Raw genomic sequence first — 23881 nt, forward strand, 5'->3', positions numbered from 1 at the left:
CTCTTTTTTTTTTTTTTTTTTCTTCTAAAAAGAAGATTCATGTTCCACAGATTCCATAGTGCAATTGGTTATCTGGTAGGAAAGAAAAAAAAAATATCTTCTTCAGCTCCATGGAGGAAAATGCTGGAAACAGTTCCATGGTCTCAATAAAAATAGGAAAGTCTACCCAGGATGGGCTACAAAGTTCCAGGTACGTGGGACACACAATCCCTACAGTCTCTGCCTCTAGTTGAAGAGGATGGAATCGGGGTCCTGGTTGGCCATCTGTGCAATGTGCTTTAGTACATCCTTTTTGGTGATGATCCCCAGCAGCTTCCTGGAAAATAAAAAAAACTTTTTTAATGCACAATCAGAAGGAACCCTGTCAGGGCCATTTGGGGGTCTTTTGAGATTGAAAGTGACGCCCCACAGGAAGGACTGCACCCTCTGAGGGTGGAAAAACACTGACACAGAATCCCAGGGGAGCTGTGCCTGCCCCATCCTGGGAAGTGTCTCAGTCCAGGCTGGGCTGAGCTGTCACAAAAGTGCCTTTTCCAGGCTCCAGTATCCAGCCCCAGCTGATGCCAGGGCTGTCCCCAGTGCCCTGGGAGCAGGGGAGGCTGTGGCCCAGGGCTCTTACCCGTTGTGGGTGACCAGGCACTGGCGCAGCCCCAGCTTGCGGAAAATGTCCACCACGATCTCCATGGGCGTCTCGTCCGTCACCGTGAAGGGACTGAGGTCCAGGATGCTCCTGAGCTTCAGCACGGACGGGGAGCTCGGAGGCAGGGGGGGACAGTAGTCAGTGAAACAAATGATTGAGGTGCTCACAATCCCGTCCTGCTTCTTCCGGGCGTTTTCTGGAAAGAGAAATATTTGGTTCAGTATGGGCACTCCTCTCCTTTTCCGAACAGAAGAGCATTCCTGGTCCTCAGCTCAGGTTGGATATCAGGAATTTCTTCACAGGAAAGATTGCTAATATTGGAAGGGGCTGCCCAGGGGGGTTTGGAGTCCCCATCCCTGGAGGAGTCCAAGGAAGGCCTGGAGGTGGCTCTGGGATGGGGACAAGGCAGGGATCAGACACAGGCTGGACTCAATCCCAGAAGACTTTTCCAACCTCAATGATTCTGTGACAAGCCACCCTGTCCTTCACACTCAAGGCCAGCAGAGCCCACCCACACTGCTCAGGGATGCACCACCTGGCCCAGGTGTGACCAGGAGAGTGTCACCTCCTCAGCTCAGCGACAGCTGGCATTAACCACAGCCCTTTTACCCTCTTACCGATGGAGATGATGAGGTCCCTCCTGAGCACGAAGCCCACCAGGCGCTGGGACGCCCGGGACACCACCACGGGGTATCCGCTGTAGGTGGTGCTGGTGACAACACCCTCCACGTCCTCCACGGTCATGGTGTCCTGCGTGATGACCGTCAGCGGAGGGTCGTTCTTGCGCGGCCGCATCACGTCCATGGCCCGTGTCTTGTGCGAGAACTCCTCCTTGGCCTCCAGGAAGGGGTACCCGTTCAGGCGGATGTGGGCGTCGTAAATCCCCTCCCGGCCGATGGCGTCGGCCACCCACTTGCTGGTCATGGCCGCGGCCATCAGGGGCACGATGTACTCCAGCCCCCCGGTCAGCTCGAACATGATGACCACCAGCGACACGGTCATGCGGGTCACGCCCCCTGCCAACAGGGCACAGCTCGGGTCACTCTGGGCTGGTGTCACACCAGTCCCCAGCTCTAGAGGAGGGTGGTGACAGCACAGTTGGGCTTCCCTGTTCTGCCAAATGTGATGGGAACAGCGCTGACACCTCTGCCCCTGGCATGGATCTCAACGCCTCTGCCTGGTTTTGTCTCAGCGTGTTTTAATTGGGCTTTTGAGATTCAATTCCCAAATATTTTTGTTTCAATACCCGTTCCCCAAAGGGGCACAGAGCCTTCAATGCTGCCCAGCAGCAAACAGAACCATTCATGAAGTCAAAGTGTGTTTGTTGTCCATCGATTACATGTAAACAATTCCCAGAAGGGTCTGGGATTGAAGGAACCTTCAAGCCTGTCTCATTTCAACCCCTGTCATGGGCAAGGACACTTCCACTAGACTGGGGTGCTCAAACAAGGGGTATCCCCTCTAAAAGGGCTGAAGATGGGGTTTGCTGGCATGTTTTCAGGGGAGAGTTTCTCTTGATAAAGCAGTCCCTTAGGAGTTAAATGTATTCCATGGAGGAGGGAACTGGGAATTGTGAAAGTGAAGTTCAGTCACATGCACCCAGTCTCTCCAACTCAGCCAAGAGGAAGAAGTGCTACCAAAAAACAGAGCACTTAAAAGCAGAATTGCATCACAAGATCTAAGGCCATAACAGGAAGTAAAATGAACTAAAACCCCAAGGAAAATTCAAGTCTCTGGGCAGCCTGGACTCTTCTGGCTCCCACTCAGGAGCTCCCCACTGCACCTGCTGTGGCAAAAACACACCAGCAGGATGAGAAACACACAGCACATTCTATTACAGAATTTCCTGGGCTTCCTGAGGTGACCACCAGCTCTGATGCCAGCCACAACCACAGAACCACTACGGGGTGGAACGAGATCATCTTTAAGATCCCACCCTGCCCAAACCATCCTGTGCTTCAATGATCAAGGCTGGGAAAGACCTCTAAGACTATGAAGTCCACCCACTCACCCACCTCTCCACGTGGCCACCCCAGGCCCAGCCCAGCTTACCCAGACAGGCAGCAGCTCCCACCATGGCGTAGAGGCCCGGGGTGATGCAGTCGGCACCAGGGCTGCACCAGCCACTGAAGATGGCCCAGTCGTGGTGGTAAAAGGCCAACTGCTCCATGGCCACCCCCAGCAGCCGGCCCGCGATGGCCCCCACGGCCATGCTGGGGATGAAGAGCCCCGAGGGCACCTGTGGGAACACGGGGAAGTGAGAAGTGGAGCACAGGGATTGCACTGGTGGAACCTCGAGCCACAGGGAGGCTTTGCTGGAGCTCAGCTGGAAGGGACATTTCCAAAGTCATCTAGTCCAAATGCCCTGCAACGAGCAGGGATGTAAAAACTGTCCATCAGCTCCATCCACTGCAGGAAAGTTCACAGCTGGGAACTACACCTCCAGCTCCACACCTGGGAACTTACACCTCCAGCTCCACACCTGGGAACTTACACCTCCAGCTCCACACCTGGGAACTTACACCTCCAGCTCCACACCTGGGAACTTACACCTCCAGCTCCACACCTGGGAACTACACCTCCAGCTCCACACCTGGGAACTTACACCTCCAGCTCCACACCTGGGAACTTACACCTCCAGCTCCACACCTGGGAACTTACACCTCCAGCTCCACATCTGGGAACTTACACCTCCAGCTCCACACCTGGGAACTTACACCTCCAGCTCCACATCTGGGAACTTACACCTCCAGCTCCACACCTGGGAACTTACACCTCCAGCTCCACACCTGGGAACTACACCTCAATCTCCACACCTGGAAACTACACCTCCAGCTCCAGAGGCTACACCAAACACCCTCCAAACACCCTCTGCAAGGAACAGCCCCAATTATGCATTTACAAATTAAGGCTCTGACTGCTTTGCAATTAGCTCGTTCATCTAAATCATATATTTATCAAAAAAAAGCTTGAGGCAGGACAATTTTAGGAGCATCCTGTGTCTGGAAAATGGGACAGTGTGGAGCCTTGAAGCAGCAGTTTTGTGGCTGCACTGGTGCCCACACTCAGGCTGGGAGGTTTCTACTGCCCTCAGCTCCAAGCAGCAGGACAAACTGCAGTCTGTCCCCTTCTGACAGAGCTTGGGGGAACACATGTCTGGTTAGGGAGGAAATAATTTTTCTAAGGGTCCTGAAAAGTGTGGGAAGAATATAAACTCCTTTAGAGGCAACCCTCACCTTCATGCCAAAGGTGAAGATGGTGATGAACACCTTCATGATGAGGGCCAGGGCCAGCTGCCACATGGCCGTGTAGACGCCGGGGCCGGCAGCGCGGTCGGGCAGGTCGTCCCCCTTGGTGCTGTTGAAATCGTTCACATATTCACAGAGCTTGGACGAGTCCAGAATCCCACAGTCATTAAAGAGCTCCGAGATGAGCTCGCTGGTGCTCATCCTGGTGTACTCGTTGGGGAAGGCCAGCAGGGCCGTGATGGCCGTCACCACAAACACCTCCAGCACCGGGTACTTGCCCAGCCGCGTCGTCTTGCGCCGCCGGCACCAGGCGATGTTGCTGCGGATGAAGAAAGCCCCCCAGAGCCCCCCGAATATCCCCAGCAGGATGAAGGGCACCAGCTCCAGCAGGTGCCACGGCGTGTGGAACTCCACGTAGAAGAGCACCAGGCGGCTGTTGCCGAAGGGGTTGATGGAGCGCAGAGTGAAGGCGGCGACCAGCGCGGCGAAGAAGGAGCGCCAGAGGGTCTTCAGAGGGAAGTAGTAACTCACCTGGGGGGGAGAAGAAAACATATTTGGGTCACTTCAACACTTGGCACGACCCCACTGCAGGGAGTAAAGCCAGGATAGACAGCCATGAGCACTGGTTCATTCCCTGCTCTCCAGCCAAGCACCCCAGGCCTGCTCTGGAGCTCCATTTCAATGAGGATTTCAGGGAGTGGGATGGGCCCTGGCCTGCAGCACGTGCATGTGGCCCCTGTGATCCCTGGAGCGACTCACTTGGCTAATAAAACCTGTTACTCATCAGCCATGAGCTGAATTCAGAGAATTTTGTGGCTCTGCAAGGTCCAAAGTACCAAACAGCAATGCCTGCCACCGGCTATTGCTCAGCTGAGCAAACCCATCCCTGCCTTCCTCTGAAATCCATGCTGGTGCTCCCCTAAGCTAAACAGCAATGATCCTTTCACATCCAGATCAACAGATTAAGGATTAGGTGGTCCTTGGGAAGAAAAGAGGATTGATAAACCAGAGAAGTTTGTTCCCTGGGACAAACCCTGGGGCACAGATGCCAGCAGAGTGGACAAGGGAAAAGGCCTCAGGCTGTGTCAGGGGAGGGTCAGATTGGCCATCAGGAGGAATTTCTCCAGGGCAGGGGCTGTGTGTCTAACCCACGGGGCAAGGTCTGCACTAAGGCAGCATTCCAAGGTTACCTCCTCCAGGCTGAAGAGCACTCCCCCAATGGGAGCTCCAAAGGCCACAGACACACCGGCGGCGGCAGCTGCTGACAGCACCTGAGGGACAGACAGACAGACAGACATTCAGACTCCTCAGCCCTCCCAAACATCCCCCTTTTCGGTTTGTCTTCACTTCAATTCATACAATATTTATCTACAGCAGAGCCAGCTAGGTCTGACCTGCTTTGAGACAGCAGGGAAAAGGTGGAATGAGCCAATTCCCTATTGAAGGAGCTCCAAAAAAAAATCAGTGTGAGCATAACAGAATCCCTTACCCCACAACAGAACCCCTTGCCCCAAAACAGAAATACTTGCCCCAAAAACAGAACCACCTGCCCCATAACAGAACCACCTGCCCCACAACAGAACCACCTGCCCCAAAACTGTAGCCCTTACCCTAAAACTGTAGCCCTTACCCTAAAACTGTACCCCTTGCCCCAAAACAGAACCACCTGCCCCAAAACTGTACCCCTTGCCCCACAACAGAACCCCTTGCCCCAAAACAGAACCACCTGCCCCAAAACAAACAGAACCCCTTGCCCCAAAACAGAACCACCTGCCCCAGAACAGAAATACTTGCCCCAAAACAGAGCCCCAAGCCCCAAAACAGAGCCCCAAGCCCCAGAACAGAGCCCCAAGCCCCCCTGGCCTCTCCAGGCTGTGTCCCCACACACCTCCCTGCGCTTGGCCTCGTTCTTGCGGTACTTGGTGAAGAGGTGGCACAGGATGTTCCCACAGCAGCAGGCCACGTGGACCAGGGGCCCCTCCTTGCCCAGGCTCAGCCCCGAGGACACAGCCAGCACCAGCGTGATGGTTTTGATGACCAGCGTCCACTTGCCCAGGTAGCCTCTAATGATGAAACCACTTAAGATAGTTTTGATCTGGAAGTCAAGCACACAAAGCTCTACAGGCTTTCATTCAAGCCCTGGTCAGAGCTCCTGATTTACTGGGTGTTCCCAATCCTGCCCTTCCCTAAAGCTTTTGAGAGTCCCCCTGAGCTATCAAAAGTGAGAAACCATAAAAATATCTCTCCAGGCAAAGGCAGGAGCAGCCATCTGAGGCCTCCCTCAGGACCACAATCCCTGCTGGAGGAACACTAAGCAGAGCCTCCTGCAGCAAGGCCAAAACAGCTGATTTTTCAAAGGACTACATGGAGACTTTGGTATTAAACATTTCTAACACCTTGGAAAAACACCTATGTGTGAAACCACCATCTAAAGTGGAATATATTATTTGCATGTGTAAATTTTGTGTGGGATCCTGGCTGAAAAACAACCCACTCTCGTTGTCACTCACCTCTGGGATTCCTGAGCCACAGGCATAGGGGGCAAAGCCCTTCACCAGGAGCACAGCAAGGAGGGAGAACATCAAGGCCCAGATGACATACATGAAGTAGTTGAGGATATAAGCGAAGGCCCCCTGAAACAGAGAGGAAATTGCCCAAATCAGATGGTGTCAACTGAAACCACCTCAGAGCTGGGCACTGAAGTGAGTGTGGGGAATCAGCAGGTCCCATCCCACAGAGTCATCAGCTAAAAATGGAGTTTTTGCCCTAAATCTGAGTTTCAAGGCCGGGTTCCATTCACTGGGTTACCAATCCTGGCACTCCTCCAGAACACTCATGGCCAAAACACCCTGCCAGGAGCCCACCCTGGACACACCACAGGCACACTGCACCTGTAAATGTGGCAAAAGTGTTTTGCCTCCCCTTATCTCCTCCAAGGACAACACCCACATCACCTGTTTATTGACACCCCTTCAGGACCCCAAAGATGAACCCCTGAACCACCCAGAATTTGGGCTCCTGGGATGATACAGGCTGGGCAAACAGGGAATTCAGCAGCAAGAGCAGCTCCAGGCACACATCACCTCTCCATGGCCGAGGATCAGCTGGGACCAGCTTTTCCACTCAGGACATTTGTCCCTGTCGGTGAAGGTGGTGTTGGATTTCCAGCAGCAGTGCTCGTGGTTGAACCAGAACCCTGCCAAACACACTCCTTCCTTCAGATCTGTCATCCAGTGGGCAGAGATGTCGATCAGACCTGCCAAGGAACCTGGTTTAAAAGGAAAAAAAAAAAAAGTAAAATAATTGAAGGAGCAGATTCAAACACCTGAAGGTCACAGTCTGCCCCATCAATTTTTGACTCACCTCCCAACACACAGAGCAGAGTGGTATTTCTGCCTACAACTCACTTCTAAATGAGAGGATTTGCCCTATTTTGAATAATTTCAATATATTGGAAAGAGCAGGAAATAAGAGCATGGCTGATGATGTTTCAAAAGCTGACTGTGTTCAAACTCCTCCCTGCATCCCCAGCAATTAATTCTTCTCAATAAGTGTTTGTTAAATACAGCACAGCAGCAGTGGGAGGGCAGAGAGGGATGTCCTACATTCCTGGGGGACTCAGACAAAATGTGTCACCAGGATCCAGGAGCTGCACCAACAACAGCAACACTGTGACAGGAATAACTCTGATTTTTGGAGAAAACATTTCCAACCCTAATTTAAAAAAAAAAAAGAAAAATAAAGGAGGGGGAAAAGTTACAACTGTGCCAAGTGAAACAAGGCGAGCAGAGCCAGCACAGAGGGGAAGGCAGGTTTTAGGAGGAATCTTCAAGTCTTTTTTGTTAATAACTCCTGCAATCCCAAAACCCCCACACCAAGGCAGAGCCAGGGATCTCTGACCCACAGGAGCAAGTGGCAGCACAAGCTCCAATAAACAATCAGCAAACCCCCCAGTTAATGACCAACTGGCCAGCAGCCTTCCTGGGTAAACATTAACACAAGATTTCACTCCATCCCTCGTGACAGATCCTTGCTGCTTCCTATCAGCAAGATCTGCATCCAAGTGATTTATTCCTGCTGCCCTGGGGCCAAAGTTTGTTTCTTGAGTAATATAAAAAGTCTCAGCCAGCTGAATTCTGAAAGACACCTGATTTCCAAGCAACACCTCTCCCTTTTTGTATCTAAACCTCCCAAAAGTAAGAAACTCTTGCTGGCAGCTCCTGGTATTAACCCCTTCAGCACCCACGAGGAGCATTCAGCACAGACATTCCCAGCATTTTGATCAGCTCTGCTTTATTTAACATTTTTTATTTATTTCAGAGTTCTATGCCAGCAGCAGACCCAGAGCAGTGTCCAGGACACCTCTCAGCCTCAGTTTTGTATTTTACACAAACACAGTCTCAAAGCACTTAAAAACAATTCCCTGTGTATTTACAAGGCAGCAGCAGAGCCCTTGGTGCCAGCACAAATTGTCACTCCAAAATCCTGATGCTCCAGGGATCTGCCAGGCCTTGGGGGAGGAATGGATCCTGATGCTGCAGTGCAGGAATTAGCTCTGCCTGGAGGTTTGCTCTTACCTGCCAACAAACCAATGAGGAGCATCAGGAGCCAGCCAGAGAAGGCATCACTCACACTGTGCAGCAGGGCCCAGGTGGACTCTTTGCTCCTGTTGGTGATCTGGGAAGGAACAGTTTGCACAAAGAAACAAAAAATCTGTGAGGACTCTGATCTACTGTGGTGTGGATGATCTAAAACTGCTTGGTGACACTGTGACTCTGATGGGGGACAGAGAATAATATCTGACAATGGCTGCTCCCACAGCTCTGGGTGTGGGGAGGAGAATGGATCAAGGAATCCCAGGATGGGTTAGGTGGGAAGGGACCTTGAAAACCACCCAGTAGCACCCCCTGAAATGGGCAGGGACCGTTTGCACTATCCCAGGCTGCTCCAAGCCCTCTCCAACTCAGCCTGGAACACTTGCAGGGATGGAGCAACTTCTCCAGGCACCCTGTGCCAGAGCCCCAAGGACACAGACATGGAGGGGTCACAGATTTAATGCTGGCAGGCAGGAATGGCCCAGCTGGGCACTGGTGGCACTGGGAAGGGGACTCAGCCCTGTCCCTGATGCCCAGGAGGGCTGAGGCCTGTCAGTCTCAGACAAAGGGTGACAGAGGAGCCATTGTGTGCCCGGCTGCCTCTCCCAAGGGAAATGTTCCAGTTCACTGTTATTCCCTGAGAGAAAGCAAGGCAGGAGCAGGCTGGGGACATGGGAACATGGGTGTTTCAGCTGAAGCCCCCCTTGCACTCTGAGATTTCTTTAATTGCAGAGTGGTGAACTCCTGGGAAGGAATTCTGCAAGAATTGAACTCAGTCTTCTCAAAGAAAAAAAAAAAGAAAGAGCACCATTCACCAGTGCAAATGTGACAGCAAAAAAACCCAGGCTGGTTCTGTGCTCCAAACCTCCATTTGGAATAAATCAAAGAGACAGATAATAAACTAATAAACTGCAATTTGCTGGATTTAGCACTCCTGTTCCTCAAACTGAACTCTCAGCTCCCATCCTAAGGGCAATCCCTCCATCCAGGGGTCTGTAGGAAGTGCAGAGAGGAAGAGGAGGGGTTTTTACCTCCCTGTGCCTGTCCCGATCCCTGGATTTCTCTCGCACCCAGTCTATGGTGTTAAAATCTTCGTAGGTGCCCACGCCAGGGAGAGGCTCCTCCAGGAAATCCATCATGCTGCTCGTGCCATTCATCCCTCCTCCATTATATGAGGAAAAGCCTGGTGGGGGAGGAAAGAGGGGAAAATTGAGCATTTCTTAGTTTTTTTTTCCTTTTTTATAAAGAAACAAAACTCATTTAGGAGGAAAACCACTGATTTTGAGCATTTCTTAGTTTTTTTCCTTTATAAAAAGAAACAAAACTCATTTAGGAGGAAAAAACACCGATTTTGGTGGGAATAAAGAGCTGCTGAGGTGTTCCCTGAGCTGAATGCCACAGGTGTGTGTTCCCAGGTGATTTGTGCCAGGTATTCCCTCCCCAGATCACCTGGAGGTGGGTGAAACAACTGGAAACAACTGTTCAGAGCAAAGTAAATCACCACCAGCACCTAAATGGTGCCTTTTCCCCAAATCCAGGACTTACCATGAGGATATTTTTGCCATTTAAGGCAGGCAGATGGGAGAGGGAGAGGAGAAAAGGAATATTTAGGGCTTCCAAGAGAGCTGAAGGGTATCCCAGGTGGGTCTGGCAAGGATGAGAGCAGGATGGGAGCAGGGAAAGCAGAAAGTGGTACCAAATGGGGGCTTGGGAAAACACCAAACTGGGATTTGCAGCCTCCCTCAGGTGAGAACTCGGCCAAACCTCCTGTTTAACCTGCTCCAGCCCATGGAAAACAATGCTTAAGTTGGGTGTACATTCCCAAAATTCTGGTTCTGGAAGGCACCGAGTGCTTGCAGTCATCCAGAGGGGAAAAACAGAAGAGCAAAACTCAAAATCCAGTCAAAACTGGAAGGGGGTGGGGGGAAGAGGAGGGTTAAAACTCCCAGACAGAAGGATAATTGTTGATACTTGAGCATATTTAGTTTGCAGATATCGCGGGGCAAAGGTGTCTCCAGATGGGAAAAATAAGGAATTCAAAGAGCTGCCCTCAGCCCCATCATCTGAAGCAAAGGAGGGAAAAGAGCTGTGAAATCTTCCCAGATAGCCACAGCTGCAGGAAAACAAGATGAGTCACGTACAGAACTGACAACCACCACAAAATAACCCACTTAAAAGAGCTCCTTGCTTCACTTGGGACAAAAAAAAAATAAAAATAAAAAGGTGGAGTTTTGCAGAGCTCTTCCAAATGCACAGACTGTGAGCCCCAACTGCACTGGGAGGAAAATGGGGCACATTTTCCATGAGGAATCCCTGGTTTTAACAGCATTTCTGAGACCAGAAGCTTGGAAATGCAAAATTAGTATCGAGGCTTCCTGAGATTTCCCCAATGAAACATTCCCAGAGGAAATCCTAGGTGCTGTTCTCTAAATCTGATAGACCAGAACCTCCTTGGAAAAAAAAAACATCCTGAGAACATGAGCAAGGGGAGAACGTGGAACACTGAAGTTCTGGATCTCTGTGCTGCAGACAGCAGCCTCTCTCTGGCCATTTGGTTTTTGGGATTTTTTGGGGTTTTTGGGGTTGGTTTTTTTTTTGTTTGGTTGGGTTTTTTTGTTTGTTTGTTTGTTTGTTTTTTTTTGCCTATCTACCAAAATCTTTCCCAAAGATAAAAAGAAACAGCTGCCCTAAAGAAAATCATTAATGAAGGAGAGCTCACCCAGCTCACAGAACACCCTGAGCAGCATTCCCTGCAGGGAGAAGATGAGATCAGGCACATTCCATGCTCACTCTCCTGGAATAACTGTCCACAGCAGCCCCTCTGAGCTGTGCTGGGAACACTCTCCCAGCTCAGACTTTGCCCTGGAGCAGCAGGAACAGACCCTGGGGCACAGAGCTGCAGTGACAGAGGGGCTGCAAGTCCTGGGACCCCCCAGACCCTGCAGGATCCCCCAGGCACAGCCCCAGTGAGCCCACAGGGGGATGGGATGGGCTGAGCCCCCTCCAGAGAATATTTCCATTTCTATTCCCAAAGGAGAATATTTCCATTTCTATTCCCAAAGGAGAATATTTCCATTTCTATTCCCAAAGGAGAATATTTCCATTTCTATTCCCAAAGGAGAATATTTTCATTTCTATTCCCAAAGGAGAATATTTCCATTTCTATTCCCAAAGGAGAATATTTCCATTTCTATTCCCAAAGGAGAATATTTCTATTCCCAAAGGAGAATATTTCTATTCCCAAAGGAGAATATTTCTATTTCTATTCCCAAAGGAGAATCTCAAAGTCTCCAGACACACACAATTGTTCATCTGACACATGATAATGAGAAAACACCTTTATATTTTTTTTTTCCAGGGGTAATCCAGAGCTATGAAATGGCTGACAGCTATAAATATTTATAAAGATCATATTTCCTGCCTCAGCTTGCTGCAAATCAAGGCTCCCGGGATTCCCAGGTGGGAATAAAGGAGGAAAACAAGCTCTGTGGTCCCCTGCCAAAACACATCCAGGATGATTGCAGAGATCTCCCTGTTTGGAACATCCAGATCCCCAAACCAGAGACAGAGAGTGAAAAGTGACCCTGTTACAGCTCATTGCAAACAGAGATTTCTCAGTGTTTAAGCCCAGAAGGGGTTAATTAATTAATGCTCCACGTCTGACCCTGCCAGGCTTAGGAAAACCAGTGAAGTTTGAGGCACCCCACAAAGCCCCAGGGTTTGGTGACTGTCCTGCCAGCAGGAGGGACAGCAGAGCCCCTGGAGAGCTGTGACACTGCTCCAGCAAAGCCCAGAAATGCAGGGGATCCGCACGGACAGTGAACAAACAACCATCACACAACACAAATCCCACCCCGCTGCCCCACCGCCCTGGGCCCGGCCCCAGAGCAGAGCACAGACACCCGGACACATCCCCTGGCTCACAGAGCAGAGCACAGACACACGGACACATCCCCTGGCTCACAGAGCAGAGCACAGACACACGGACACATCCCCTGGCTCACAGAGCAGTGCACAGACACACGGACACATCCCCTGGCTCACAGAGCAGAGCACAGACACACGGACACATCCCCTGGCTCACAGAGCAGAGCACAGACACCCGGACACATCCCCTGGCTCACAGAGCAGTGCACAGACACCCGGACACATCCCCTGGCTCACAGAGCAGTGCACAGACACACGGACACATCCCCTGGCTCACAGAGCAGTGCACAGACACACGGACACATCCCCTGGCTCACAGAGCAGTGCACAGACACACGGACACATCCCCTGGCTCACAGAGCAGAGCACAGACACACGGACACATCCCCTGGCTCACAGAGCAGTGCACAGACACACGGACACATCCCCTGGCTCACAGAGCAGTGCACAGACACACGGACACATCCCCTGGCTCACAGAGCAGAGCACAGACACACGGACACATCCCCTGGCTCACAGAGCAGTGCACAGACACACGGACACATCCCCTGGCTCACAGCTCCTGCCTGGAGGGGTCTCCTCACCCTGGCTCAGCCACTCCCCAGCCCGCAGCGACAGCTCCGGGGGTCTGTCCGTGCCATGGCCGGGGGCGAGGGGACATTCCCGGGGTCACAGAGGCGCTTTGGGCATCCTCTTCCTCCTCCTCCTCCTCCGGGGTTGATCCTGGAGCGGTGCTGCGCCCTCCCCTCTGCTGTCCCTCCCTCTGCTGTCCCCTCCCCTCTGCTGTCCCTCCCTCTGCTGTCCCTCCCCTCTCCTGTCCCTCCCCTCTCCTGTCCCCTCCCCTGTCCCTCCCCTCTCCTCTCCTGTCCCTCCCCTCTCCTGTCCCCTCCCCTGTCCCCTCTCCCGTCCTGTCCCCTCCCCTGTCCCCTCTCCTCTCCTGTCCTGCAGCCCATTCCCAAAACTCTGTCCCAAGCCACTCTGCAGCACAGGAAAACACATTTATCACCAGCCTCCCGCCAGCGGTGGGTCAGTCACTGATGTACTGACAGACAACCTCCCTTCTTTTCCCGCCCAGCTGATATTTCCCTTGCTGAACAACTCCCAGGGATGCTCTTCGCTCACTGGATTTTCCTTTTGTCCTCTGGGCACAGCCAGACTTCAAAGGCTCTCCCAGCAGAGCCTTTATCTCACCTTTATTCATTTGCACACAGAGCTCAAAGGGGACTGGTGATTAACTTCCTCGGGCTCCAATTTGCTGCTGATAACTTGTCATTCAAGCATTGTCTGGGAGGCTGAAACTCTGCACACTCCCCACAGTTGACTTTGGTCTCACTGATAAAAAAAAAGCTCCCAAGTTCTGTCCCGGGTCAAGGAGGAAGGCGGGTGAAGAAAGCAAAGGAGATGAGCCAGCTCAAGGGTCCCACTTCGATTTTAATTTAGTTTTTCATTTAAGATGGGGAATAACTCGCTGCTAAAATCCTGTTTGGTGCTTATAAGCACCAGGAATCATTCAGGGTGAACTGGGCACTCTGATCATGGAGTCACCAACAGGTTTGGGTTGGGAGGGACTTAAAGCTCACCCCATTCCACCCCTGCCATGGCAGGGACACCCCCCACTGTCCCAGGGACACCTCCCACTGTCCCAGGCTGCTCCAAGCCCTTTTCAACCTGGCCTTGGGCATTCCAGGGATCCAGGGGCAGCCACAGCTTCCCTGGGCACCCTCACAAGGAACAATTTCTTCTTAAATCCAACCTCAGTCTTCCCTCTCTCAGTTCAAACCCATCCCTGTCATTACTTGCCTCAATTCTTGCTTTTAGAGCTCAAAGAGAAATAACCTTTTCAGATGCCAGAGAAAAAAAGGAGACCTTTACATCACTGAAACACTTTTGAGTCTTGCTCTGAAAGGAGGAGAGAACCTCCCCACCACCTCCCAGCTGGGCCCCCATAGCTCAGGATTCACACCTGGCACCCCAACATCTGCCAAAAAACACACAAAGTCAGCGGGGGAAATTCACAGGGAGAACTGAAACTGGCATTTGGGCAAGGAGCTCTTCCCCCTTCAAAATTTCCTCTTTTATTTCAGTGTCACCTCCCTGAGGACCTGAGCACCCTCTCCAGAGGGAGCCTCGTCCAAGAGAATCACTCCTGAGAGTTCAGTAGGTGGATTCATCCCTCCTCCATGAATTTCACTCCAGGAGGAGGAGCACAACCTCTGGCCAGACAAGGGGTGGCAGGGGAAGCACCAAATCCTCTGTGCTGCCACAAGGAGAGATTCTCCCCATGACAGAAAACCTCCAAAATTACAGATAAGCAAGTAGGGAAGGGAGGGGACACTCTGTGCTCTGATCACAACCCTCAGGAGTGGCTCAGGGCTGCAATTCCATGGCACTCACACCTCTCCCTCCTGCTGCTGCCAGCTCTTCTGGAAAACTCCAGGAAGGGCTCTCCTGAAGCAGAGGATTTGCTCCAGGAGCCACACAGACAGGGATCCATTCCAGCACAGAATCCTGCAAACTCTTCACCTTAGTGCCAGGAAACATCCTGGGCAGAGACCAGCAGGGCCCACACAGCAAATACCCCCATGAAATCCTATCCAAAGCCAGCAGGAAGAACAGAAAGGGCAGAGCTCATGGGTGTTGTTACCTCCCATCTCCCTGTCGAGTGGAGGGTCATCGTCTGCCATGGAGAAATCCACAGATGTCCCGGGGATTTCCAGCATATCCTCATCGCTGGTGGCGCTCTGGAAGCTCCCCCGGCGATACCCCTTCTGATCCATGGCCAGAGCCTCCACACCTGGGAGCAAAGGGAAGCTTTGTAAAGCTCATTTTCTGACCCAGCTGGACTGGCGTTTGACCCTGGAGACCCAGAGGCTGCACTGCTCTTCTCATGGGAAGGATGGATTTCCAGTTCAGGCTGGAATTCCAGTGTTAGCCAGGGCAAGAGCCATTCCAATGTATTTATTAAATTTATTAAAATTATTTATTAATTAAAATGTATTTAAATGTATTTATTAAATTAAAAAATTATTCAATAACCTCCACATGTGCTCTCAACAGGTTTGCAATGATTTATTTATTTTTTTTTTTGATCCCACCAATCTCAAGGAGCTGCCCACGCCAAACCATGACATGAGACCCATTGTCTCTCCTCTCCTTTTCCAGGATGGCAAAGGAACTATAAAAGCACAAGCTCTGAAAACATAATAATGAACTAAACTGGGGGAGGGAAGTCAGATATGAGCCTCAAAAACAACTGTTGCCACGCGCAAGTGGGAATCTTTGCATCTTCATGAGAAGACAGAACCACAGAATCACTTCAACTGGAAAAGACCATTAAGTCCAAACTGTGCCAAATCCCCACCTTGTCCCCATCCCAGAGCACTGAGTGCCACCTCCAGGCCTTCCCTGGACACCTCCAGGGATGGGGACTCCAAACCTCCCTGGGCAGCCCCTTCCAATGTTAACAAGTTTTCCGGTGCAGAAATTCCTCCTGGTGTCCAACCTGAACCTCCCCTGGCCCTACTGGCCACACTGCCCTTGATCCAGGCCAGGCTGCCTGCCTGGAGTCACTGCTGGCCACTGCTATCCCCTTTGCTCTTGCAAACACTGATTTTCTCCCAGAGAATGAAGAGAGAAACCAAGTACAAAGCTCAGAGCTATTCCAGGAAGGGAAAAGGCCAGGCAGCACTTCCCAACAGGCTGAATTACACACTCTGCAGAAAACACTTCCCATTATACAGGAAAACCACCACAGCACACAAAAAAAAAAGCTTTGGCACTGCACAGGGTGCTCTCTGCTGAGCCTTGCACTGTGGAACACCATGTCCCTTTAACTTTTAGGCTTTTTTTTTTTTTTTTTTTTCACTAAACTGCAGCAGAAGATCCTGGAAAAGAGGGAGCTGAGGAGATTTGGGTGCTTGGGAAGGCACAGGAGCAGCTGCACACCCTGAGAGCACACAGAGAGCTGAGGGAGGAGAAACCCCGGAATTCAAAGTCAGGATTTGCCAGCTAACAATGGAAATAATTCACTGGCATTGAAGTGCTGTGATGCTCTTCCAGTGGACTCAGCTCCCAGCCCAGGAGGCAGGGATGGTTCTCTCAGCCTGGCACAGAATTAAGGGAACTGTGCTCGTGTGTCCCAGGGCTCGTTTGCAGCATAATGTGGTTTTATAGGGATTTTCCAGTAAGACTCAATGTGTGTAAATATATGGGAAATGGGGTTAAAATATCTCTGTATTTGTAGAATCCCAGAATGGTTGGGGTGGGAGGGATCCTAAAGTCCATCCCATTCTACCCCCTGCCATGGGCAGGGACACCTTCCACTACCCCAGAGTGCTCCAAGCCCCATCCAACCTGGCCTTGGGCACTTCCAGGGATCACAGCTTCTCTGGGCAACCTGTGCCAGGCCTTCCCCACCCTCATAGGGAAGAATTTCTCCCAATATTCCATCTAAACCTCTCTGCTTTTTACAGAAAGCAGCAGTTCCTGCAGCACCGGCAGCCACAGTTCCTGCTGGAGGAGCAAAAACCAGAGCAACCAACACCTCCTGCTCCCCTCAATCCCTCCCTGAGCTGGTTCTCATTTACAGCTCTAAAACCCAAAGCCACGGCAGCAAACTCAGCACCTTCCAGGCACAGCAGGGGCCAGAGAACACTCAAGAAGGAGTGAGAAGAAGGACACACAGGAAGATAACTTCGTGCTCGCTTCTCCTGTCAGCTGGAGACAGAGGTTTAAGACACTTTTTCTTACCAAAACACTCCCTCTACAGGTGAGCAACACTTTCTCAGGCACAAAGAAGAAAATTAAATATAAAATAGACTGTTTCATGCTTCTCTAGTTGTTAATTTACCCCAATCCTCCATCGGGCAGCAGAGCAGAGGCCCCAGCAATGCCAGAACCCCTGGAGCACTCGTACCTACCCCAGGGCTGCCCGTGTCCCCAACGCCCGTGGGACACCATCCTCCTCCAGCTGCTCCTCCATCCACCTCCTCCACCCTTCTACTCCGTCCTGGGGCTCCCCATGGCAGGCACAGAAAGGGAAACAGCAAAGCAGAACTGGGCAGGGTCCCCGTGACGCCGCCTGGAAGTGACTCAGTGACAGCGCTGGCAGCAGGAAGCCAGAAGAGCCTTGTTGTTGTCTTGCTGGGATGTTCAACTGACATTCCCAACCCAAAACACGAGCATTCCAAGGTTTTCTCCTTGTTCCAGGCTTCAGTGTCACCCAGCAGAGGGGATCCCTCAGCCTCGCTGTGGCACAGGGGATGGGACTGGGATTCCACACTCAGAGTGGCCCTTCCAGCACAAAGGCTCGAGGATTTCCCAGTCAGAGCATGGGAAAAGTTCCCACAGCATTTTTACCTCCCTGTCAGAGGAGAGAATCAGCTCCCAGCAGCACCACATGGACATCACAGCAGGAGCAGGCAGCAATCCCAGCCAGGCACCCCTGGAGCCGTTCCCGCTGATCATCTGTTTCCTCTGGGAAACCAAAATCCTGCATCACAAGACTGGGGGTTCTTTAGAGATTAGCAAATCTAAACTGAGCTTTGACAGTTCAGGGCTCTCCTTCCTCCCCAGTCCCACGTGGTGCTCAGGCACATCCCTTCCCACAAGTACCAGACCTGCTGGGGTACAAACTGGGAAAAAAACTGCAGAATAAGCCAACTGTAACTGAAAAATAATTTAAAAAAAAAAAATTAAAAAAAAAAAGTAGAAAAAAATGAAAAAAATGTAGCATGTGGCTGTTGGGTCAACACTCCTGGTGCCTGGCTGGGAGCCAGCAGAGCCAGGCTTTTACAGTCCTGGAGTGACTTGGGTTGGAAGGGACCTTAAAGCCCATAGTTCCACTATTCCAGGTTTATCCAAGCTCCATCCAACCTGACCTCGGGCACTTCCAGGGACAGGGAGTCCACAATCTCTCTGGGAAACATCCTCACTCTACAGGCTCCCACCAACACTAAAAAATCCCCACATTCCCCATCCTGAGCAGAGGGTGAAGCTCCACCTCTGTGTGAACACAGACAGCTGGTTTGGATTTTGTTGTATTCCAACCCTCGAGACATGGAAACCTCTGCAGGAGGAGCTGAACTGAGAGGCCTCATGCACAGCTGTGCTGCCAAATCAACACCCCTGGGAGGGGCCAGCCCTGTGTCCCCACGCTGTGACAAAAGAGCTGATGATTTGCTGCAGGCACTTCCAAAACAATGTTATTTTTCCAAGCCATTCCCTCCTCCAGTTCCCTGTGCTGTCTGGAGTGACCACAATCAGTCCCAGCTTTGGGTAGAGAGGAAACTGCACCAAATTTCTGAGGACCTGGAGTGACAGGACAAGGGGGAATGGCTTCACCTCACCAGAGGGTTAAATGGGATATTGGGAAGGAATTCCTCCCTGTGACAGTGGGGAGGCCCCGGCACAGGGAAGCTGTGACTGCCCCTGGATCCTTGAAATATTCAAGGCCAGGCTGGACAGGGTTTGGAGCAGCCTGGGATGGTGGAAGGTGTCCCTCCCCATGGCAGCAGATGGTCTTCCAGCCCAAACCACCCCAGGATTCTATGACAGCTCCATTCCCAGGAGGAATGGAGGATCCCAGTGCTCCCACCAGTGCAGGGGCAGGACTGTCCCCCCTGGGCTGGGGGCACAGACAGAGCTGTGCTGGCCCTGGCACAAGGCTGACCCCTCCAGGACTGTCCCCCCTGGGCTGGGGGACACAGACAGAGCTGTGCTGGCCCTGGCACAAGGCTGACCTCTGCAGGACTGTCCCCCCTCGGCTGGGGGCACAGAGCTGTGCTGGGCCTTGTGACCCCTCCAGGACTGTCCCCCTGGGCTGGGGGCACAGGGCTGTGCTGGCCCTGGCACAAGGCTGACCCCTCCAGGCAGCTCCAGCACAGGCAAACACATCCCGGGAATGTTGCTTTTGTCATGCCAGAGCTGCCCTCCTGAACAATGGGAGGTCTGAGAGAACCCGGGAATTTCACCGACACAAAGGCTGCCATTGTTTTAGGGCTTGTTTGGGGCTCTGTTCCTGTTCCCTGACACACACACAGGCCCTGTGTGAGCCAATATTGCAGGCTCTGCTCTGCTCTCCAGAGAGGTACCAGGGGCTGTCCCATGTCACAGGGCATGGTGTGAGCAGGGTCTGAACCCTGGGACAGTTTGGCTTTCTGAGGCTCACAGGGATTTGTTGCCACCCCAGGATGCACAGACACACAGAACTCTCATCCTTCCATCCACACCAAGACCACCTCTTCTGGAATAATCCACTATTCCATAGAGCTCCTCAGCCCAGGACACTGCAATACTCAAACAAACAGCAACACACCCATCCCAAAACCACCCTGACAGCTGCTCCAGACCGAGGTGAGTGCACAGATGTGCCCAAAGGCACTGCCAGCCCTGCTCAGAACCAGCACCAGTCCCCCAAAAACCAAAATAAACGTCATTTAACACAAATCAGACAGAGCTGAGCACACCAGGTACTTTTCCAAGCCCTCCCTCTCCACAAAATCCATCCCAGCTGCTCCTCTCAGCACACGACACGGAGATTATTTTATATATTTTTATCAAACCACAGGATTTCATTCCCCTCACAGGCACCTCCTTGACCTGAACTATAAACTCTCCTGCCCTGCCAATGGTTAAGAAACAAAGAGAAGTTCCTGAAGAAGGGAGGGATAAAGGCAGCCCTTTGGGAGTGCTGGATGACAGCCCAAGAGCTCTGACCCCACAGCAGTGAGGCAGAACAGGCTGGCACAGCAGCACTGGAGTCACTCTCCAGCCTCATTGAATTTCCAGGGATGGTTCCACCCTCCTCCCAAAGCAGGACACACATTCCAACTTCACCTTCCACTCGGCAATAGCACAAACTGGGACCTTCTTGGGTCCAAATATTCTGGAGGAAAAGCCATGAAGGGGAAAAGGGAGTACTAAGAAGAAAATCAGGGATATGATGGGAATATCCTATACCCCAAAATCTCACCAAAGTGCTCAGCTAGGCTTGCTCCTCTCCCCAAACTCCAGGGACAATTGCAGCATCCTTATTCCAACTAAAACAGGTATTTATCCACAGAGAGCAGGGAATGGTGGCTTAAACTGCCAGAGGGCAAAGTTATGTGGGATATTGGGGAGAAAATCTCTGTGAGGGTGAGGAGGCCCTGGCAGAGTGTTCCCAGAGAAGCCCTGGATCCCTGGAAGTGTCCAAGGCCGGGCTGGATGGGGCTTGGGGCACCCTGGGGTCCCTGTCCCTGGCAGGGGAGGGACTGGATGGCCTTGGAGGTCTCTTCTCACTCAAAGCATCCCATGGCAACAAAACCAGGGCTCACAGCCCCTCACAAACACCTGCAGGTGAGGCTGAGCTGCAGCACCACCAGTGGGCTGTAAATCCCAGAGGGAACAATTAAAGTTCCTGATGCACAGAACCACCCACATTGTCACCTCTGCACTCACAGCTGAGCCCTGCTGGACAAACCTGCTGGATGAGTCAGTGACCAGCCCCTGGTAAGGTCTGTCACAGCCAGCCCTGGGCTGGTCAGGGCAGCCTGGGGCTGCAGACATCCTGCCCAGCTCCCAGAGCACCCCAGGGACGTGGGATCCTGCCTGGGTGAGTACTCTGCAGGGGAGAAATTTGGGGTGAAATTTGCCTCCCTTTCCTGGCAGCCACATCCAGCTGGTGCCACCTCAAAAAGGGAAGAGGAAAATGAGGGACTGTGACAGAGGTAAAGAAACCACCTGGGATTTGGGGAAGGGGGGTGAAGGTAGATGCAAGGCACAGGAGCACAAATCCAAATCTCCAAAGATATTTGTGTGAAATCACCCCCCCCAGCCCATTTCCTGCTCTGTGCACAGGGTGGGGGCCATTCCCAAGGGGCAGCTCAGCACAGCCAGAAGATCTTTTGGCTTCTGCATCCCAAAGAATTAAAAACAATTCTCTTCCACACGAGCACCACCCGTGCAGCAAGTGAAAACAAAAACAATCCTGGTTTCGAGTCCTTGGGGGAAAAAAGGGAGTCAGAAGAGCAGAAAACGTCTGTTGGCCAAGCCCCCAGAGCCTCATAGGGGCTCCCAGTCCTGTCCCACAGACCCCTGAGCCTGGAACAGAATCCCCAACACCTGGAAAACTGCAAACTGGGCATTCCACAAACACTCGTTCTGGACAGATGTAAAAAGCTGAATCACTCGTTTCATTCTGGCTGCAAAAACCTGAGGAACGAGATCCAAGATTAAGGAAGGCTTTAAAGGCTGGACAAGGCAAAGCTCACAGCACCCAGAGGCTGGGGACACTGAGTGTCACAGGATTCCCAAATTCCAGCTGCTCTGTTTGTCACTCTGTCTATTCCTGGGGATTCCTCCAGAGGGGGGTTTTCCTTGAGCACCCAAACAATCCCCCAGCTCCACCCTGTGCACTGCAGGAGGGTCAGACAGGAGAGAATCCCACCCCATTCTCTGCCCCCAGCACCAGCATTCCCCCACAGAGAGCTCAGTGATAATTCCAGAGGGTCATTTATCCATCCCACAAGCTCTATCAGGACCTTCTGCCAGGGATCAGCTGCTCCTGTCGCCCCTCTGGCACCTCCTGGAGCTGCTGGAGGAGAAGGAGGGTTTGAGGCAAGGAAGGCCAGGGCCCTCCCCAGGCTGAGCTGTGGGGCAGGGCCAGCCCTGGGGCAGGGGGTGCTGCTGTCACCTCTCACAGGGGACTCAGGGATGGGTTTGGGTTAAAAGGGACCTTAAAGCCCATCTTGTCCCACCCTGCCATGGCAGGGACACCTCCCCCTGTCCCAGGGTCACCTCCCCCTGTCCCAGGCTGCTCCAAGCCCCAGTGTCCATCCCAGGGATCCAGGGGCAGCCACAGCTGCTCTGGGCACCCTGTGCCAGGGCCTGCCCACCCTGCCAGGGAACAATTCCTGTCCAATCTCCCATCCAGCCCTGGCAGCTGGCAATCACTGACTCCTGCCAGCCACCGCCACGTCCCTGCCCGACACGGGGATGCACCGGGTTCCGCCCCTGCCCCGAGCTCCCACCGCCATCCCCTGCAAAGCTCCCGGCGCCGCTCCTCCGCACCAGGGCCCGGGGCACGGCCGCGCACCCCGGGAGGGGAACAGGCCGCGGTGCCGCGCTCTGAGCTCCCGCTGGCTGTGCCCTGGCGCTGTCCCCTCACCTGTGGCCCGGCCTTGTCCCCGTATCTCCGTCCCCGCTGTCCCCGGCGCTGTCCCGGCCTGGCCCGTCCCGGGCCCGGCGCCCGCGGCCCCTCCGGCGGCTCCTCCGGCGGGGCGGTGGAAGGGGCGGGGCGACGGGGGCGTGGTTTGCCATGGCCACGCCCCCTCCCGGGTTTGAAGTACGGGCGGAAGTGCCGGCGCCATCTTGGGTGAGGGCAGCGCGCTCTTAAAGCGGCAGCGCCGCGGTTTGTATGGCGGGAACGGGATTGTCCTCTTGTTCTGTCCCCTGTCCTGTCCCCTGCTATCTTCTGTCCCTCTGTCCTGCCCTCTGTCCTGCCCTCTGTCCTGCCCTCTGTCCTGTCGTGCCCCATCTTCCTGCCCTCTGTCCCATCCACTCCGTCCCATCACTCACACACAACCTCGGACCCCTCTCACTGTCCAGCCTCACCCCCGGTCCCCCAGCAGAGAGTGCCCATCACTGACCCCCATCACTGACCCCCCTGGGAGCCCGTCCTTGGCCTCCCCAGAAGGGACCCCCCCCATCAGTGACCTCCCTCATTGTCCTCCCTCGCAGTGCCACCCCCAGAGCCCACCCTGTGCCCCCCAGTGTCCCCCCAATGTCCTCCAGTGTCCCCCACTGTCCCTCAGTGTCCCTCCAGTGTCTCCCCAGTGTCCCCCTCATTGTCCCCCATTGTCCCCCAGTGTCTCTAGTGTCCCCCCCATTGTCCCCCAGTGTCTCTAGTGTCCTCCAGTGTCCCCATCGTCCCCAGTGTCACTAGAGGGCGGCACAGCCCGGGCAGAGGCAGATCCAGCCCTGCCTGGAGTGGCCACAGCGTGGTGGGATTTGGAGGGTTGGAAAAGCTCTCCACGATCCCAGCACTGCCTGGAGTGACCACAGATTACTGGGATTTTGGGGCTGGAAAAGCTCTCCAAGGCCCCAGCCCTGCCAAGGGCAGCACTAACCCATGTCCGCATCCAAAGGGAGTTAAGTCCCTTCAGGGATGGGCACTCCACCACCACTCTGTGCAGCTGTGGCAGGGCTGGACAGCTCTTTCCACAAAGGAATTTTCCCCATATCCAACCTAAACCTCCCCTGGCACAATTTGAGGTGTTTCCTTTTGTCCAGCTGGTTGTTACCTGGGAGAATCCATCCCCACCCTCCTCCCTGCACAGGGAATTGTAGGGAGATGAAAGTCCCTCCTGAGCCCCCTTTTCTGCAGGCTGAGCCCCCCCCCCCAGCAGCCAGGGGAGGAACACAGACCCCATCCCCGGCTTCCTGCCCATTGTTTTCCCTGCTCAGGAGCAGCACCAGCAGGAAGAACAAAC

General features: G+C 53.1%; 1 protein-coding gene across 4 annotated transcripts; it reads right to left on the reverse strand.

Moving 5' to 3' along the window:
• Positions 1–90: 90 nt before the first annotated feature.
• Positions 91–22653, reverse strand: LOC310917878 (H(+)/Cl(-) exchange transporter 5). 4 transcript variants are annotated; one of them, XM_083876483.1, is made up of 13 exons: positions 22558–22653; positions 15055–15204; positions 9515–9666; positions 8466–8565; positions 6972–7156; positions 6399–6521; positions 5777–5983; positions 5079–5159; positions 3877–4419; positions 2693–2879; positions 1258–1656; positions 620–836; positions 91–316 (listed from the first exon to the last, which is right to left on the reverse strand). In XM_083876483.1, the coding sequence occupies exons 2-13, from the start codon at positions 15185–15187 to the stop codon at positions 226–228; spliced, it is 2418 nt and encodes an 805-aa protein (XP_083732609.1). In that variant the 5' UTR covers positions 15188–15204; positions 22558–22653; the 3' UTR covers positions 91–225. The 4 variants fall into 4 exon arrangements, with proteins under 4 accessions (XP_083732609.1, XP_083732608.1, XP_083732610.1 ...); XM_083876482.1 differs by lacking the exon at positions 22558–22653 and adding an exon at positions 17330–17413; XM_083876484.1 differs by lacking the exons at positions 15055–15204; positions 22558–22653 and adding an exon at positions 12995–13169.
• Between the last annotated feature and the right edge of the window lie 1228 nt (positions 22654–23881).

Source organism: Zosterops lateralis (genome assembly GCF_965231275.1).
Source record: "Zosterops lateralis genome assembly, chromosome: 21".
In the NCBI taxonomy this organism is placed as follows: Eukaryota; Metazoa; Chordata; class Aves; order Passeriformes; family Zosteropidae; genus Zosterops; species Zosterops lateralis.

Bases quoted from the DNA above. Each gene is read 5' to 3' on its own strand.
- LOC310917878 (XM_083876482.1), bottom strand. From the start codon at position 17,369: ATGGTGTCCCACGGGCGTTGGGGACACGGGCAGCCCTGGG. The intron at 9,667-15,054 runs GTAACAACACCC...CTCCCCCACCAG, and splicing joins ACTCGACAGGGAGATGGGAG to GCTTTTCCTCATATAATGGA. The intron at 837-1,257 runs GTAAGAGGGTAA...TTCTCTTTCCAG, and splicing joins GGACCTCATCATCTCCATCG to AAAACGCCCGGAAGAAGCAG.